Genomic DNA, 18,404 nt, shown 5'->3' with positions numbered 1-18,404 from the left:
TCTCCACTGCATTCCTTGCTGACTGTTTTCCTTTCAGGAACCATGGCATAAGGAGGCTTGAGATGGAAAGAAACATCTGCTGAAAGGTCTGGGGAGATGATGGAGGTGACGAGGAGAAAGCTTGCAGATAGCAGAGCTGAGACTGATATAGGCAGACCAACAGGGGCTGAGTGAAACCCAATTACCTGGAAGGTATAGGTCCCTAAAACTGAAAGTATGGTTGATTTTAGAGTATCAGAAAAGGAACAATCAAAGTACAGTGAAGATAAGGGTAATAAATAAAAATAGCATGTAAAATAGCATTTGAAGGTTATGTGTTGTGGGGAGACTACATGGTAGATGGGTGCAGGCTTTAGGGTAGGGATGTATGAACTCATGTCAAAGTACTGGCTGGTTACACAGAAAGGAAAGATTCTGGATATGCCCTAGACACTCGGGCAGGTATGATAAGGGAGTAAAACCTGACAGACTTGAATATCCACAAATGTGAGAATGCTGATTAGAGCACCAGTGCTGTAGGATCACATTAAATTTAGGGATTAGAGGGAGCCAGAAATGGAGAGGTTGGATTGTGAGTTGGGGATGTAAGTATAGGAGGAAGCAGCTTGCACTGCGTGGCTGGAGCATAGGCGTGAACGGGCAATTGCTGTGGACAAGAAGTCAAAGCTCGGAAATGCTTCCTAACCCTTGGTAAAATCAGCAGATGCTTAACACAGGAAAAAAAAGCCAAATAACAGTGACAGGATAGTGAATTTTTTTATTTTCCCTCATTTGACAGGTAATTTCTGATCCAATTAAATTGTTGTAAGTAAACAGTCCTTTAGCCGCTCCTGACTTCGAGTCTGTGCATGGGGAAAATGTACAGGGCATCTTCATCAGTCTAGTGGTATTTGTTAGAAAACATAGCTCTGTGTTTAGTTAATGACTTAATTAGGAAAGCAGTAGTCAGCTGGCAGTGAATGGTGAGTCTTTATTTAACAAGGAAGCACAGAAATTAGCCATCCATCTGTTTATTTCTTTTTTTTTTTTCCTGTTAATTACCCCTAAATGTTAAAAATAAATACAATCTTCAACCTGACACTGATTGGTGGTTTGAGTGGTAGTAGTGGAGATCAGAAAGGAAAAAAAAAGGACCTTAATAGAAATGTAGATGTTGGAGGTCCTCAATATCTGTCTCTGGAGCATTTCTGCCTACCTACAATAGCTTCTGTGGAGATCATGTTCACCGTTGCTGGCCCTTTAGCCATACTTCTATTTTTAAACAAGCAAAGGCATCAGCCACCTGCTTTGCAGAGCCTGTTGCATGAGAGATGTAACTCTGCCCATCATGTGTCAGCAGCAGGCATCTAGCTGGGAGCTTGGCCCTGCTCTGAGAGATGATGGGGTAGAGGTTGGACTAGATGGTCCCCAGAGATTCCCTCCAACCTCAGTATTTTGTGTGGACTCTATGGTCTGTGCTGCCAGGCAGAGCTGCAGCCTACCTAACGCTGGGAAGAACCACCCATGGTCTCATGGGGGCTCCAGTTTGTGCCTTTGTGTTGACCAGAGTGACCGCAAGACAAAGGTGTCCTTTGCTTTCCTTCTCTGGGTGCCTGGCTGTCTGTGGAAGCCCAGGTCTGTGGTGTCGCTACCATATATCAGCAATTTGGAGGAAGAAGGAATTGGACCCTGTGGGTCCAGTGTGTCGTCCTGTTTACACCCTTGAGGGTGCTCTCAGGTTGATTCTGCCTGCAGGAGATGCACACGGCACCTGGAAGAGAAACTCTGTCCATCTCGTCTCTCTTGTAAAACATATGCACCCTGAGTGAAGTCCCTCAGGGAACCCCTCAGCTCTGATTTCGGAAGAGTGACATTTGGGCACTCCAGAAGCTCATAAATCTGGGAAGTGCCATCTTCTCCATAGGTCTGTACTCGCTTGGTAATATGGTGGGGCATCTTTGTAGCAGAGCTGTCAACTGCACGAAACACAATAAAATCTACTCTCTTTTAGCAGCAAACATCCAGCCTTTCATGCAACATTCACCTTATTTGGGGAAATTGTGTACAATCTTTGTCCTTTATTAGATAGTTCTTGATGAAAGAAAAAATAAAGTTGTTCTGCAATAGTTCTCATAATACCTCTTGTTCTCTTAATTGCTTACTCTCTTTTTTTTTTTTTTTCTATTGGCACTTGTACTCAGGAAAGTTGTTTTGAAAGTTGCATAGATAGGGATGGTCAGGATATAGATAGGCTTGGTCCTCTCCAGTTTTCATGGATAGTTTCCAAATCCAACAAGCTGCACAAAGGGAAAACCAGAATGGATCTTGCAGCTTCCCCACTAGAGGACATTTGCAGGGGTTAAAATTTGTTTTTTCCATCTTTGTAGACATTATCACTAGCTAGTATGGAACTTACTAAAGGCAATTGGGGAAGGCAGTTGCATCAATAACTTCAGAAGGTGACAGACCTAAATTCAAGCATAGAAAACTTTTAGTCCTTAAAAGCATATACCACAGCATGTAGGTAGGATGTAGGTCACAGCTCTGTCACATTCAGACTTGATTTACTCTCTGCTTGCAGTACTGTATCTTTCCAATTGAATGCTTCTTTGTAGAAAGAAGGATGCCATTTCTCAACTCCGTCTGGAGTTTATTATTCACATGTTACTTACACTTCCTTGACTTGGGATAAGAAAACTGATTGTCATGTTGAAAATTTTCAAAATATTTTTCAGAGCTGCTTTCCAGTGCTTCTGCAACACTTTTGCTTCCTTTAATATTTATTTTGATGGATTGGAAGTTACCATGCTATAATTCAGTCCTATTGCACATCAGGCTGATGTATGTGATATTTTCTGTATGGTATAGCAGTATAACTTATCAAGAATTTGTCCAGGGAGATGGACAGGGAAGAAAATAATGTCTCAAGGTAAGTAGTCAATATTTAAACAGTGCTTAGGAGTTACTAATGGAAAATATTATATTCTTATCTTTGATTTTCGCCTCTTCCCAGACTGAGTTCCAAAGTGTTTGAACTAGGACACTTTAAATTCCATGAGTACAGAAGGTAGGATACTAAAGACTATCTCTGTCACTCAAGAGAAGTGAAGTAACCCTCTGGAGGAATCCCAGAACATGACCTAAGAAGTCTTGGTAGAGGAGCAGGATTATATGTTAAACTTAACAAGGGTGCCACTGGGAGCTGTAGAATTAAGACAAGACAGACACACAGAATGCTATCTAAAGCATTTCTATTTTTTTGCTGCTGTTCCAATATAAAATATTTTTAGAAGATTGTTCTGAATACTGTTATCGTTGGCTGGCAGAGAAGATGTCCCGGTAAGTCTGTGGGGTGAGACCGGCTGATCCAAGGGGGTTCTGCAGGGCAAGGTCCAGCTGAAGGGTAAAAAACTGAGCAATTCCACTACACAACTGACTAAGGCACAGGGCCTGAGGCCTGAAGAGATGTGTCTAGTGACATTAAAAACTTGACAGAGGTGCCCTGCATGTGGCACTTGCTAGTTTCGCTTCCTCAGTTACCAAACAAACTATACAGATGTCTCCTAGGAATCCTACACACAGTCAACCACTTAAACAAATATCATGGAGTACAAAGTGGGGTCCATTTTTAGAAGGAAGTAAACTCTGCTTTCTGTTATGATAGTACACTTACTCTAAATTTCTGCAGGTATAAAAAGAACAGAATGGTTTATTCTGCCATGACCTAAGCTAGAAATAGTGTTAAATTACTATTAAAATTTTCTTAGAATGCTATAGCAAAGATTTACTATTTAACTCTTGTGACCATGAAGTTGTTATTAATTTTTGAATCAGTATTTATAGGATTCAGTTTATAGACCTTTCTACTACTATAGTACATGTTAAATCAGACATTTGATTCTTAAATGAAAGTTATAAAAAACAAATTGTGGATACTATTTTCTTTCTTGAATCACTGATTAGACAAACTGCCTTAAACGAGAACTCCTAGTAGTTTCTTCTTTTGTTTTCCTGCTAAAAAATCTGTGCCTTTGTAGAACAAAATTTATTCCAAACTCTTTAGCATAAATAACACAAGAGGTAAAAAACAGCAGAATAAATTACAGGCTAAAGAGAAGTCAAGCAAACACAAAAATCTCCTTTATCAAGCAAAATGGTGACAGAGTCAAATTACTTTATTTATTCTTAAGGCCAGGAGTCAGGTCATCATCATCTCCCAGTACTTTTAAGTATGTTCTGGACACCTGATGAGCTTTTTAAAGGCCAGCTTGAAGTCTTCATTAAAGCTAGTGTACAGCAAAGGGTTGATAAGGGAGTTGACATATCCAAGCCAGGTCAGGAAGTCAGCTACTTCTGGAGAGACAGTACAAATGTGAAGGCCCACAAGCAGTTCCTTGATGAAAAATGGCAACCAAGACAAAATGAAAGCACCTAAAATCAGTCCCAGAATACGAGCAGCCTTTCGTTCCCGTGTCGTAGAAATCTGCTGCCGGTCACCAGCCAGGTCCAGGTCATTTTCGAAAGGAGGGATCCTCACAGATGCATTGATTTTATCAAACTCCATGGTTGGATCGGATGTGGAGAAGTCTGAGACACAGAACGTCTGTGTGAGCTTGCAGCTGGCGAAGGAGTTTTGGCTGTCAGTGCTCCTGTTGCTGAGGTGGCGGCTCGAACCCCGCTTTTGGTAAAGGCTCTTGGCAGCATGGTAAATTCTGTAGTACAGGATCAGGATCAAAGTCAAAGGTATATAAAACGCCCCAAACGTGGAGTAAATAGTGTAGATGACATGATCGTGTTGAATGCGACACTCACTGGGAATACTGACGCTGTGGTGATTTCTCCAAAACAGAGGGGGCATGGATATGAAAATGGAGATAGTCCACACAGTGACTATCATTAGCCCAGCCCTTTTTGCCGTTCTTTTTCTGGCATATTCAATAGCGTCTGTGATTGCCCAGTACCTATCCAGAGCAATGACACAAAGATGAAGGATGGAACACGTGCAACAGGTCATGTCGACACTGAGCCAGATCTCACAGATGAAGTATCCCAAAGTCCATTTGTCTATCATTATGTAAGTGATACTCAAGGGCATGACAAGAACAGCAACAAGCAAATCGGTCACAGCTAGTGAACATATTAAATAATTTGCTGGCTGGTGGAGCTTCTTGGTTGTGCATATTGCTGCAATCACAGCAGAATTCAGCAGCATAGTCAGGGTTGTGATTGTGGCCAAGGCCAGTGTAACTAGCATCTTTTCAGTTACCGTTTTTGGCTTTGCAGCCACATTGGCTTCAGTGGTGCAATTTGTGAAATTCATTTTCCCCTCCAAGTCGCACAGTGAAAGCAGAAGTTGATGCTTTAAGTAGCTAACAGCTCCATGCTCAGAACTCATCCATTTGAAAAAGGGGCAGAGATGCTTCAGATGCAAAAAATTTTATATCTCCATATTCACCAGAGCAGCTCAGAGCTTCCAGGCTTTCTCCTGATCATTTTTTCCTAGAAGATAAAAAAACATCTGTTAGCAAACACAGAAAAAAATGCCACTTTGGTAGAAATCTTACACTTCTAATACTATCACCCCAAATAAAAATCTTTGCCTGTTTTTCCTTTTTCGCTTCTTCTCTTATTCCTTTACTTGCGCTTTGCTTTGCATCCATAGTTTCTGTTCCCCTCCCCTTTTTTTGTCTCTAAAACTTTTGACCAGATTTCCCACTGGTATAAACTCCTATTTTTCTTTGACTTTGGAGGTCTCACTTGAAATGGGAAGTTGGGCAAAAGGATCTCCAAAGGTCACTTTCATCATACATTTCTATGTTCATTAATTATTTACTATTAATACTGAGATTATTGATACTAGGAGCTAGTTCTTTTCCTCCTTTGCTAAATAAGCTCCAGCACATGATAAGCTAAGGAAATCTGCTTTTTTCACTTTAATTGCTATCTAAGAAGGATTAATTACTTTCACATTTCATCTTTGGAAAAAAAGAAACAGGACAGCCTATTTCAGCAAAGGCATGGCAGCATTTCACAATTTTCCATACTGCTTTTTCATATCCAGGTCTGAATTAATATCTTGGACACAGAATTTAAAAAAATACCTAGATTACCTTTAACATGCATCCTTTCAACACATGTTTTAAGTTTTATAGCAAATACTTGCTTTTACACAGCACATTAGTGTTGCTAGGAGCTTATATAGTTTTAACTAATTATTCCTGACATTTCACATATCCCACTGAGTGTGTCTTTGGGGGAGACAGACAAAAGCATTTGCTTTTTCTTGAGATTTCTATCAAATTCTGCTCCCTGTCAGTCCACTAAGATGCAAAGTACAAACAATACTTAAAAAATAAAGGTTTAATCTTGTTTCAGGAGTTTATTTTGAGAAAGTTGGCACGTCTTTTCAATATACCCAAATGCTGACTGACTTAGCAATCTGTGGGATGCAACTTGAGGTACCCTCTGGGGCTTTGCTTTCTCATCAGTAAACAAGACAGCCCGAATCCTTTGCCATTAAAACAAACAGAAGGACCCCTTCCCTTGGCTTCACTTGTCTGAGAGAAAGAAAAGCTCTGGGCTGGTTGTGGAGGCTCCCTTGACATGCAGTGAAATGAGATAGTCACTGCCAGAAACATATTTGTTGCTGCTTTAAGACAAGTCTTTAGGGCAGATGTTGTGAATCACTTTCTCAAAATGCTGTTCTTTCTCTGTTTTGACCGCAAGTGGCTTCTTCACAGTTGCATTTAGAAAATATGTCTGATGTTTTAGGAGGCTAAATTGGAGAGGTAAAACCTGTCCTCACTGTCATCAGTAGGATTTAGATTAGGTTCTGAGAGAGGTTGCACATACAAATTGATGAAGAATTAGGAATCTGAATGAGGACTTATCAGTCTGAAGCTAGTCTTATTTGGAAACAAGTGCCATTAGAGTGCCACTTCTGATTGGGTTGAGTGCGAAGCAATCAAAAACAGAAACTTAAAAAGAAAACAAAAACTCTTCTTTGCAGATAGGTCCTAGGAAACAGATCTGTATTATCATAGACTGTTGACTGGCAAAATACAAGGAGTTTTAGATTTTCCTCCTAGGAAAAGAAACATCTTAAACTGTATTCTTCTCTTCATAAAATGCTTTAAAGTATGAATAACTTTGGAGAAAATGTCATGTCTGCTCATTAAAAATGGACCCGCAAACCAGATGGAAATCCAATATCAGCCTTGAGGTTGTAACTGAAATGAGGTTGTTCTGAAAATACTGAGTTGGTGGTTCAAGCCTAAAGCCAAAACTTCAGGTCAAACCTTCTTCACAAATGGTCATCGAGTCTTCCTTGTCAAGGCAGATCTCAGCTTCGCTAGTTTGCACCCTGATTATGTCTGACTTCTTACCAAAGGAGAGTGGTAAAGCAACAAGGCTTTCTCTACATCTCTGCACTTCTGGGACCTGGACCAGACACCATTGCATCATTCAGTATGGTTACCCAGCCAGGCAGACCCAAAAGGGGTAGGAAGATGCTATGGGACCCACATACCATCTACCACTACTCGTTGATCTGTCCCACGTAAAGAGAGCTCCTGGTGCTTCTGGATACGAGCAGCACTTTTTCTCCTTGTCTTAACTTCTCTGGGAGCCTGGAAGTTTTGGGGCTGCTGGTGGCACTCTCAGAGAGGGAGTCACTCTGCATGGTCCCCATCATATTCCCTGCTGAGCCCTATCTATGTGCACCTTTAACCCAACAGGAACTAAACAGCTGTGGTTCTCCTCAAATGCCTTTCCACAGTGATGTAGTCCCAGGGAAATCCTTTTGGAGCTCTGTCCTCTCAGCACCACAAGCATTCTCTGATGAATATATTCTTTCTCCCTTTAATAAACTTGTCATTAAATAAAACCCATCATACTTTAACAGGCTCAAAGTTTTCCATCAGAACTAGGGATACTGCTGATCACGCAGGGGAAGTTAGTTGTTTCAGTCTGCTCAGTGCTCACCAGGACTGATTTTTATTTTCCCTGGGAAACCACTGCAATAATTGAAGGCAGGGTGATAAACACTGCATCCTCTCTGCAGAGCACTGCCCTGAAGACACCGCAGAGAAGGCAGCCTGGGTCACTGGCCTTTCCATCACTTCACATCAAAAATTGCCGCTGAGGATTTTTTTTTTAATTCCCATGCTCGTTATAGGGAATGAGTCCTTAGCAGTGCAGTCAATATAAATAAATACCACTTGTAAGTGTGGTATTAAACCAATATTATTGAGGAAGTGTATTTAAATTCCTGAAGGTCTGGAAATGTCAGGCTGAAGGTCTTCTCTGCAGCTTTAAATCAGTGCCTCTTCTCATCCCTTACACACATCACTGTGATACATAATAGAATTATAACATCAATTAGCAACACTATTTGCAGACACCACATTTTGCCAACGGCCTTCTGCCCCACTCATGTGCAAGCTGAGCAGCTTTTCAGTATTTCTTTTCTCCTGCTTTTGTTCAAATTCAGTTCAGTGCTTCTGACCACAGTTCTTGCGTTTCTCAAGAACCTGTGCTCATCGCCTCCCAGTGCTCAAGGAGTTTCTTTTCACAGTGTCCCCAGGGGACCATTGCCCACGTGTCACAGATGGGGTCCACAGATGCAGAGATTAAAGTTGGAAGTCTCCACTAATTTCCTGTCTGTGGTTTGTGGTGTTTGGGAACTGACTTTTCCATAGACTCAGCCTTATGCAGTGCTTCTTATGGTACCTGGGCAGCTCGTGCTCAAGCCAGAGGCAAATCTGAGAGACTGTACTGGGGCGAAATGGGCCTGGTGTGGCATGGTTGCTGTCACGAAGGTGAAGGCCATGGCACAGGGACCCCAGGCAAAGTTTCACCAACCCCTGAGCTCTCCATTAGCTTCCTCGTGTCCCAGCTTCTTGAGCCATGCCTAAAGTCCAGCCATCCTCAGTCTGTGGGCCACTCTATTTCTCACTGTCCTTAACTTGTCTCTCTCTCAGCTTTGTGCTTTTGAGCTATTAGGCACCCACTATGAAATACTTTGGCCCAGATGAGAAATGAGCATTGCTTATTGACATGGGGCAGGATTTAACTGTTTTGGTCTTGTAGAACTACTGTCTTGGAAAATTTATAGTATGAGTGTTAGATCATTTATGACATGCATATGCAGAGAGACTACCTACAAAGGGTTTAGCAGAAAAACAAAGGCTTTTAACACAGAGAACTGAACTAGCTTTGGTTAATAGCAGCTGGTTTTCAGTATTATGTGTGTGCTGTCACTACATATAGTATTGCTACCACTATAGTAATTGATTGTGGGTTTATCCAAGTCACTTCTTGGAACAGACATTAACAACATGGTTGTATTACTTAAAGTATTCTCACTAAAAGCACTGACTTGTTTATATTTTGCATCTGTATCCTTCTGGGCTGTCAGTCATCTCACACTGAGACTAATTTTTACTGGTTCAGTGGGAGAAAGTCATCTGAGTTCCTCTGAATGGGATCAATCATGTTTCCTATTAGCTCATTATCAGGATGGCATTGTGTGCTGTCTGGGAGGAGAAAAGAGGGAAAAAGAATGAATAATTGTTCCTTAAATACAGCTGGACAGGTTTAAGCTACGAGATATCAATGCTCCTGTCTGCTCCTGCCAGGATTTAACTCCATCTTCGCAGTAGAGGACCATCATGTTGCAGAGTACTCTAAATATCTGGTGATGGGTCTGATTCCAGCTCCCACCTTAGAGAACTTGCCGGTATTTCATAAGAAGTGGAATAACATCACTTGGAGAAAAGAGGTCAGTCAACACTGTGTGTGTTGTGGAGCAGTTCCTTTATGTCCATGGCTTTAAATTTCCTTTAATCAATTAATGTACTGTGCAAATTGTACATCTTTGTGTCCTTAGCAGCAATAAATTAATCTGACTTTGCTAAATTCTGAATTGGTCTAAGTACTTTCCTCTTTCAACATTTTCATGTTGGTAGCTGTGAAGGACAGAAAACTATGGTAACCTTTGTGAAACAGGTGGTTAGCTTATGGAAAATACTACTTCACACATTTGTATTAATGATGATATTTCAAATCATGAAAAAATACCGAAACTTTCATTACTCTTTGTTATTCTTAAAGTCATTGTTTGGTTCTCTTAAGTTTGGAACTAGTGCACTGAAATTTGGGCCTTTCACTCTAAATTTATTTTGATATTACTTTTGATATAACTTTTTAGCTGATCCTGCTCTTGTAAAATCAAAACGTATTTTGGGGCTTCATGGCTCCATGATAGCCTGCTGAGACAACTGATTTAATTGAAGATTATAGGTTTCCAAGTGTGTTATGTAGTATTCTGTAACCCTTTGGTCTTCTGAGGATCTCAGTGCTGCAGAGGTTCATGTGGTGTCAGCAGTCTTAATTGGCTACAATTTATATAAGCACTTGATGCTGTTCATAACATGCCATACTGGGAAAAGCGGTACCCAGAAGCCGAGATAACAGAGATGATCAGAATCCTATCAGGTTGGACAGGCAGGACTGTCAGCAAAATAAAATCTTGCTGTCACCAGGCAGCTCATATTCACACTCACAGCATGAGGTTTAGATGCTCTCTGTGTTGTAGCCAAAGTGAAGGCAAGTCCTCAAAAGGTGGCTTGGGGTTACCAGCCCAGTAATGAACAATAGATAGAGGATGACAAATGAAAAGATGTTTCTGTGTCGGAAATTTTGTAAGAATGTGTCTTCAAGAGACTCATAGCTGGATTAGGGGGCCTCAAGATTAGGGGTGTGACATTTTCCTATGCAGAGTGAATGAGGTTCAGAATAAAATTACTATGAGGCTTGTATGAATAGAAGTGTGAGTTTGACCTTCAAGATAGCAATTCCCTGCCCACAGGGTGACAGGAACTGCAAGATGAAGAGGCAAGTCAGAGGAACTTATCCTTAAGCAAGTAGCTTGGAGGCATGTCTAGCGGCTGCAGTATTTGTGCACTTAGATCTGGGTATATCTGATTAACACTAATGCATGCACTCACTCTGTCCATAAATAATTGGAACCCAGTACATTATAATCAAGGATAAAACAGCCTCTAGCCTGTTCTGCAGTGTGTTTGTGCAGCAAGGGTTATTAGAGCTGCAGGGAAGACACCAGGCTGCCGGCTCAGCCCTGGCCTGAGGATTAGCTGGCTGAACAGCATGTGGGAAATTGCTAGATGTGACATGAGAAATTGCTGGATGTTCTGGATAGGGCAGATGAGACAGTGTAGGAAGCTGACAGGAGTTACAGATAGTGCCCCGAGGGATAGCGGCTGCTATTGTACATGGCTAATGGCTCTAACGTGAGAAATGGGCAAACTTCACAGATATTTGGTGGGGAGCCTTGGGGACCTTTTGGGGTGCACAACCTTGCAAGCCCCCCAGCACCTAGGTAACCATATCAATAATTGCATATGAGCTGAGATTGTCTAGGTAGCAGTATCAGAAATGTCAAATCTGCGTATTGACGTACCAAAAGATGGGATCCCCGATCCCATCGGGGTGTATCCCCTGGCCCAATGTCTGGGACAGATGGATTGCGCACCCCAGTTCCACCATGTTAGTGCCCACAGCATCCGCAGCCAACCACCACCTCCTGATAATATTGTGGCTTTTACAGTTGCCTTCTATCTGTGAAAGAATGAAGTATTTGATATTCATCTAATTGGTGCATTCGTGCAAGTCGTTTTTGTGTGCTTGCTTTAATGAGTCTAGTTAATGTCTATTGAAACTTAAACACTGCCCACCATGTTTCGCAGCAAGCTGCAAAGTTCCATGGAGCTGCTGTCCCACGTGGGTTTCGCTGCTCTCCAAGGCCTTCCCCTGAAAAGCTTATGATGAACCCTGGCATTAAAGTTAAAATTTAACACTCTCATAAGGGGAAATGGATCTCTCCCCACTTGTCAGGGTTTCTTAGCCTTACTAGCTAGCGGACAGCTAGCGGACTAGCCAGCTTAGATGATGTCCTTCACAAGCACCTACTCCAGAAGAGAACTGCTGCGACGATCTGGGGTGATGCTGTCCCTCAACACCTTGTCTCAGCAGGGCAAGAGAGGCTCTGGCTCCTGCTGAGGCCAGGTCTTGGGCTCCTCTGCCAGGATACACCCCAGCTCCTGCCCTGTTCGGACACAAACCTCACCAGGCACCAACTCTGGAGCACGAGCCCAAGGCTGTTGAGCCTTGCTCTTCTGGCACATAGCACTTTTCAAACAATCACTGTCATTTTCTGCACCTATTTCCAGCAGGGAATGAGTCCGTTCTGGTTGTATGAAACTGCACGGTGCTGGTCAAACACATTAGGGTGGGCTTATTGATTTATTTTTACCCGGTAAGGCACCTACTTAAGCTAAATTGATGTATACAAGATTCAAACAGATTCCAGAATCTCCAGGATGAGCTTTTCATCGGTGCAACTAAATCAGTAGAAAAATGTACCATTTTGGAGACCTGGGCCTGAATCAATCTAAACCGGACTTAGTGAAAGGCCATTAGCAGAGAGCTCTGTAAAGCTATTTTTAAAGAAACCCTTTCAAGCTGCACTTCAGAGGTAAGCTTCTCCGGGTGAGAGCTTGGCACATGCAAATGAGAAACAATAATTAGTGATGATCTTCAAACCATGATTCCTCCCACAAGCACTGGTATAATTATCATTCACAGGTGATTACTCATTTTTATCTGCTTTTAATAAAAGAATTGGTAAATCTTAGGTAGTGTGAGTTTGTCAGTTGCTACTGAGCCACGATCTGATAGAAACTGGGACTCAATACAGATATCGTGCCATCTTTACTCAGACATATATACAATTTTTGATATAATAATATGCTTAGATTTCTCATAAACAACATAGGTAGGTGGCTTATTTGTAATAATTTGCTTTAAAAGGATGATCAAACTAAAAATAGCCTTAAAACTCATAATCACTTCTCGTAACAGTCTAGACCTTTACCACCGAGTGTTTTAAAAGTCCCTTTTGTTCACATCACTCCAAATGCTCCTTTAAGGTTCAGCTCATTCTGCGTAGTTCACCTCCCTTTTTGTACCACCCTACTCTGTCAGATGTGTTAGCGCTGCCCTTCCCGTGATGCTGCGGCAGAAGGACCCTCTCCCCACACGGCTGCTTTCTACAGAGGTGAGTTGCGAAGGCTTGCAGGTGTTACTCAGTGTGGTGAGCAGGGCTGAGGAAGCAGAAGTTGGCATAAATGGTGAGCCCTGACATTGCCAGGAGGAGAAAGACCCTTGGCTGGGTGGCTGACTCTGTTTGCAGGGTGCTTGGGTGCATGCCTTGCTCACAGGAAGTGAGCTACAAACTGCTGTCCATGATAAATCTGTGCCTTGAAGTGCAGGAAAAAAAAAGAATTTTAAAAATCCATCTATTTTGAAGATGGCATTTAATTAAACACTGAAATGAGCTAGCTTGTGTTGCAGAAACATCACGCTACCTTAGCACGGAGGCCAGAGGTTAATTTGCCTGGTTCGGAGAGAGGGGTAATTCTCCAACTGGAGCTCTCTATCACTGAGGCTAGGCAGTCTTGTTGTGGCGCTAACTTGATTAAAGGCAGCTCTTCATCTAGGACATCTATGCTAAGATGCACACAAGCTTGTCCCGGCTGCCCCACAGCAGCCTTTAACTGCTTCAGAGCTACCCTTGTCAAAGGATCCTGTTCTCTGGGCAGAGAAAAGGCTTCTGATCCCTGTGGCTTTCCTAATTGAGCAGATAGATACCTAGAGCCAGCAGACATGCGACCTACACTTAACCTCTCATTTGGGAAAGAAAAATGCAGCCTGCATAGGCCGCCTACTCTTGCAATCTTCACAGGTAGCAGGTGCTTTCATGCAAAGAGCTTGTTCATTAACTTTCTTTTTTTTTTAAGAAAACACAGCTAAGACTTATATCGTTCTTGAACTCCACATTCTTAAATGTTGTTTAGCAACAAAAAAAGACATTTTCTCAGAATTTTCAATTTTGCCCGCCTTTATGTGGTCATCTTTAAAAGACGCCATGTTACTAACATTCCTACCCCATGATTTTAGCTAATTTTAAAAGATTTTTTTAATGCATTTTTAAGAGGATTGACCCTGACACTGGTATTTGATACAACTTGTTAAAGATAACAAAGAAAGAAATTCACTTCAGGAAAATGTATAAACCTTAAACATCTGGGGATGGACCAAGCCTTTTGCAGTGGAGCAGCCGGTCGCTTTAAGGGAAGACATTTGCCGTAGGTTTTGTGCTGCTACAGCACCTACTGCTGTTCCTGGCCTCCTTACTGTGCTCTGTGCTTCCCTTTTGCTTTGCTGAATGGTTTAGGAACACAGCCACGCACGCACGCAGCAGAAGAGCGCACATGCTGAGTACCGGCGGGTCTGCGGGGCCCTCTGTAATCTTTCCTCCTACTGCTCAAAATCCCATTCAGACTATTTGTTCATTGACTGTATGACTAAGAACTGCAATCAGCGAAAATACAGGTGGGAGGACAGTTTGGATAATGAGATACCTTATTAGACATTGGCAGCTAAGTTCTGAAATCCCTCCGTGAAATTCATAAAGGGAGAGGGCAGGGAAGAGCGAGAAGAGGAGCACACCATTTCCTGGATTTATAGATCTACTTAGAGGACAACGCTCAGGATGTTTGACTGGTCTGTGGCCCAGGGACAGATATTTGTGAAGTTAGATGGTAAGGTTTAATTGTAAAGTAATGGTCTCTAAACAGTTTCTGGCAATTCTAAGAACAGATGCTCGGTGGTAATGGGACTGGGACTTCAGCACACAAGAAATCCCTTCTGAGATCCCCTGTGTGGGGAGTCACATAGACAGAGCCCATCTCAGTCTGTTAAGAAAATAGAGGCTGGCCCGATAAGGTGTTGGAGGACTTGGGAAGGAGTTGGTTTGCTCAGTTATCTGTTGAAAAAATATCTCTTACTTCAGAAAATAGATTCAGGGACAATATATTTTAGTGTCCCTTTGGCCACAGCATAGTCTCTCTAGATAGGAAATCTTTGTTTTCCCTTAGTTTCCCATTTTCGAATGGGCTTACAAAAGACAGAATCTTTTATTCACAACCTATTTTGAGCAATAATTTACTCTTTGTAATGAACTGCTCTGGATGTTTCAGTTATGTGGAAAATGGACCATCTTTCCATAAAGCATGAGAAATTGTAACTCTTTAAATAACAGGTTATTCTGAAAGTCAGTAAGCACTGGACTAAAATAGCATTTCGTTTATTTTGTACCTAGAAATACAACTGCTTAGTTGTGACTCTTTCTTGTAGTCTTTTGCTTGGAACAAAGCTCATGTGGAACTTGTGAAATGGTATAAATAAAGCCAGTTTTGCTGGCTAGAGAAGAATCTATGTAGGGGATTTTTTTTTTTTAAGTCTCTCATTAGAAAGATATCTATTTCTCATTAGAAAGAAACCCATTTTGCCTGTCAACTTTTAAGCAAACTCACTGCAGCATCTTAAAAATACCCCCAAAGAATAAGAGGACTATATCTAAGATGACTAGAAGAGGTCACTGAAGGAACTACAGTTGGGTGTTCTTCGCAGCTGGTAATTCCTATTTTAACTCTATTTGTGTTGAAGATCCCAAAGCAATTTGGAACACAACACTCGCCATCCTGCCTGCAGGCCCGATGGAGGAATTTTGCACAATTCTTCATTTGCAAATTCCCTGTCCTCCCCAAAGGAGGCTAGCCTGGGGCAAAAGGACTGACTTATCCTGCAGCCCCTAATGTGGAGGCCGCACTAGGTTTTCATCCACAGTGTGACCTGCTGATGAACTGTGCTCATCTCCAGGCATACAGCTGAAACACAACTTAATGTTTGTAGTTTTATGGCTTCTCTTAAAAAGAACTTAAACAGTAGGATGAGTACTTCTCTATGATGAACACTTATTATATAGCCACCTTCTCTGGGGCACTTGTGGGTTTAACAACCTTTGCTGTCAACAGTCAGATCGTCTGTCTTCTCTTTCCTACCTGATGAGTCTTGGCCTTCCGCATAGCACAGTGTGAGTGTCAGGATTAGGAAATTAGTGGCAGGACTTTAAAGCACTAACTAGAAAAGGAAGCATCTGCTTTTCAAGGTCCCCTGATTGCTTTGAGTAAAATTGTAAGAAAAATCTACACTGAATCTTCACCTATGAATATATTTTCCATCTCAATTTCTCATCTTGCCGCTTAGAGACTTGTCAAGGCACACAAATATTTACCTATGAATATCATTTACCCGGCTCTGGGGAAATGGTGCTATTTATTTTTATATGGAGACTATCACTTTATACAAGCTAAATGTCACTGTACATGCACTGTTTTTAAAGTCAATATTTGTTTCTTGTTGCTATTCTGTGTCAGGAGACAGATGTCAATGATGGGATTTATTTAATGTCCACATGACTTGGATCTGTGCACAACTGTTCTGTAATTCATAAAAACCTAAATGAACAAATTTAACAGACAGAAACCCAGTAGTGTATTAAACACCTTGAAGCTTGATCTAAAACCCTTTGAAACCAATGGAAATGTTTCCTCTGTGGCCAGGAGATTTCAGATTAAGTTCTAGTGAATATATGCCAAATTTCTAGTTGATAAAATAATGCAGATGTCTCACACCATGTCCCTAGATTTGTTTTGAAAAGAAAATGTTGCATGACTAGCAAACAGTTTTACAGTGGCAGAAGTCGCTGTGCTTGCAGCAAGCATGGGGAGAAATTAGTTACTGATGGCTTGTGTGGTGTCCCGGTCTTTGTTCCAGAAAGCATGTTTTGCACAAGTCCTGTCCTGTACATATACAAAGGCACACCTTTTCTCTGCGGCCCTACCACCAAACTAAGATGCTTAGGTTTTTTTTTTTTTTTCCCCATTATCCAGGATAATCAAACCACACTTTTGCCTTTGGAGACTTTTCATTGCATTTAAGATGACATAACTGTAATGTAACTGCCTGTCTAGAGCAAATAATGTGTAAATACAAGGTAAGTAGAATATATCATTATGAAACCAAATGAACATCAAGTATTTCAGACATGTCATTATATGAATTAGTGGTAATTAGCTGTCAAAAATCATTAGCACAATATAATTACACCACAAATAAAATATAAATATGGAGTTAATTATAGAAGTTCATCCACTATATTGTAAGGATTGAGCTGTCTTGTAACAGGTGTAGTAAAATATAATGAACTAAACTCTGTCATAAGTAATATGTTATAAAAGCAGGAGTCTGTGTGTATGTGTGTGTGAGAGAAAGGACAGTATCTGGCTGTGAGATTCATTAGTAGAATGTCACTGAATGTTTTCCAACTATATATGCATTAAATTTCAATTTTGCCCGTTTGTAGTAGATTATTTCCGCTGAACACAGAAAACTATGGGCTGCACTAATGACATTCTGCAACTTCTAGCATGTCAACTCCCTTTACTAAACAGAAATGTTAATGCAAAGATTTATCCTGCCCATGGCTGGTTTTTGCTGCAGCAGCTAATTGTCATGTCAAATAAGAGATTTTAATATTATACTAGGAAGTGGAGGGTCACAAAACCTCCCACCCACCCACAAATTAAACAGAACACTCCTTCCTCTCACCCCCCACTATTCCTGTCTTGGCAGTGTAACACTAATTTTAAAGGAATGATATTTTTGCATCTACTGTGAACATTTGAAATATATTTTTCTCATTAAGAAAAATATTAATTTCTGGGATGAACTAGAGTACTTCAGTCACCAGCACAAGCAAAGCCTTGATTTACTCTGCCTCAGAAAACAAAGGAGATGATAAAGTGGTAGAAGAGGAAGACTGTGTGTCCCTTTACCTGACGTCTACAGTGTCAAAAGCCTTGCTGAAGTCAGGGTAGACAACATCCACTGCTCTTCCCTCTTCTACCCAGCCAGTCATACCATCATGGAAGGCTATTGGATTGTTCAAACATGACTTCCCTTGGTGAATCCCATGCTGACGGCTCCTCATCACCTTCCTGTCTTCCACATGTTTGCAGATGGCATCCAGGACAAGCTGCTCCATCAGCTTTGCAGGGAGTAACTGACCTGGGTCCTCCTTCTTGCCCTTTTTGAAAACTGGTGTGACAATCCTCAGTCTTGGCTTTCTTTGAGTTCTCAGGCACCTATCCTGATCACCATGAACTTTCAAAGATGCTATGATATAGGGATTCCTATGTATCTGCCATTTCCTTCAGCTCTTGAATGTGTATCCCATCAAGACCCATGTCAAAAAGTTATCATCAGTGCTCTACAGGAACCTCCTGGACTGTTTGTGTCTAGCTGTGTTGTCTTCCCAGCAGATACTGGGTGGTTAAAGTTGCCCAGGAAGGCCAGGGCCTGTGAACATGAGGCTACTTCCAGCTGCCATAGAAGGCCTCACCAACTTCCTCTTCACAATCAGGCAACCTGTAGCAAAC

At 41.5% G+C, this 18,404-nt stretch overlaps 1 protein-coding gene across 1 annotated transcript; it reads right to left on the bottom strand.

Annotated features, from left to right (window-relative positions):
- Positions 1-4,204: 4,204 nt before the first annotated feature.
- Positions 4,205-5,417, bottom strand: HTR1E (5-hydroxytryptamine receptor 1E). Its single transcript, XM_010211299.2, has one exon. The coding sequence runs from the start codon at positions 5,372-5,374 to the stop codon at positions 4,205-4,207; it is 1,170 nt and encodes a 389-aa protein (XP_010209601.2). The 5' UTR covers positions 5,375-5,417.
- Between the last annotated feature and the right edge of the window lie 12,987 nt (positions 5,418-18,404).

Source organism: Tinamus guttatus, unplaced genomic scaffold (genome assembly GCF_059628265.1).
Source record: "Tinamus guttatus ecotype Peru unplaced genomic scaffold, ASM5962826v1 Tinamus_guttatus_pri_ptg000070l, whole genome shotgun sequence".
NCBI lineage: Eukaryota > Metazoa > Chordata > Aves > Tinamiformes > Tinamidae > Tinamus > Tinamus guttatus.
This window is presented reverse-complemented; position numbering and strand designations above follow the sequence as displayed.

Excerpts from the sequence above, each read along its gene's own strand:
- HTR1E (XM_010211299.2), bottom strand. The coding sequence starts at position 5,374 with ATGAGTTCTGAGCATGGAGCTGTTAGCTACTTAAAGCATCAACTTCTG.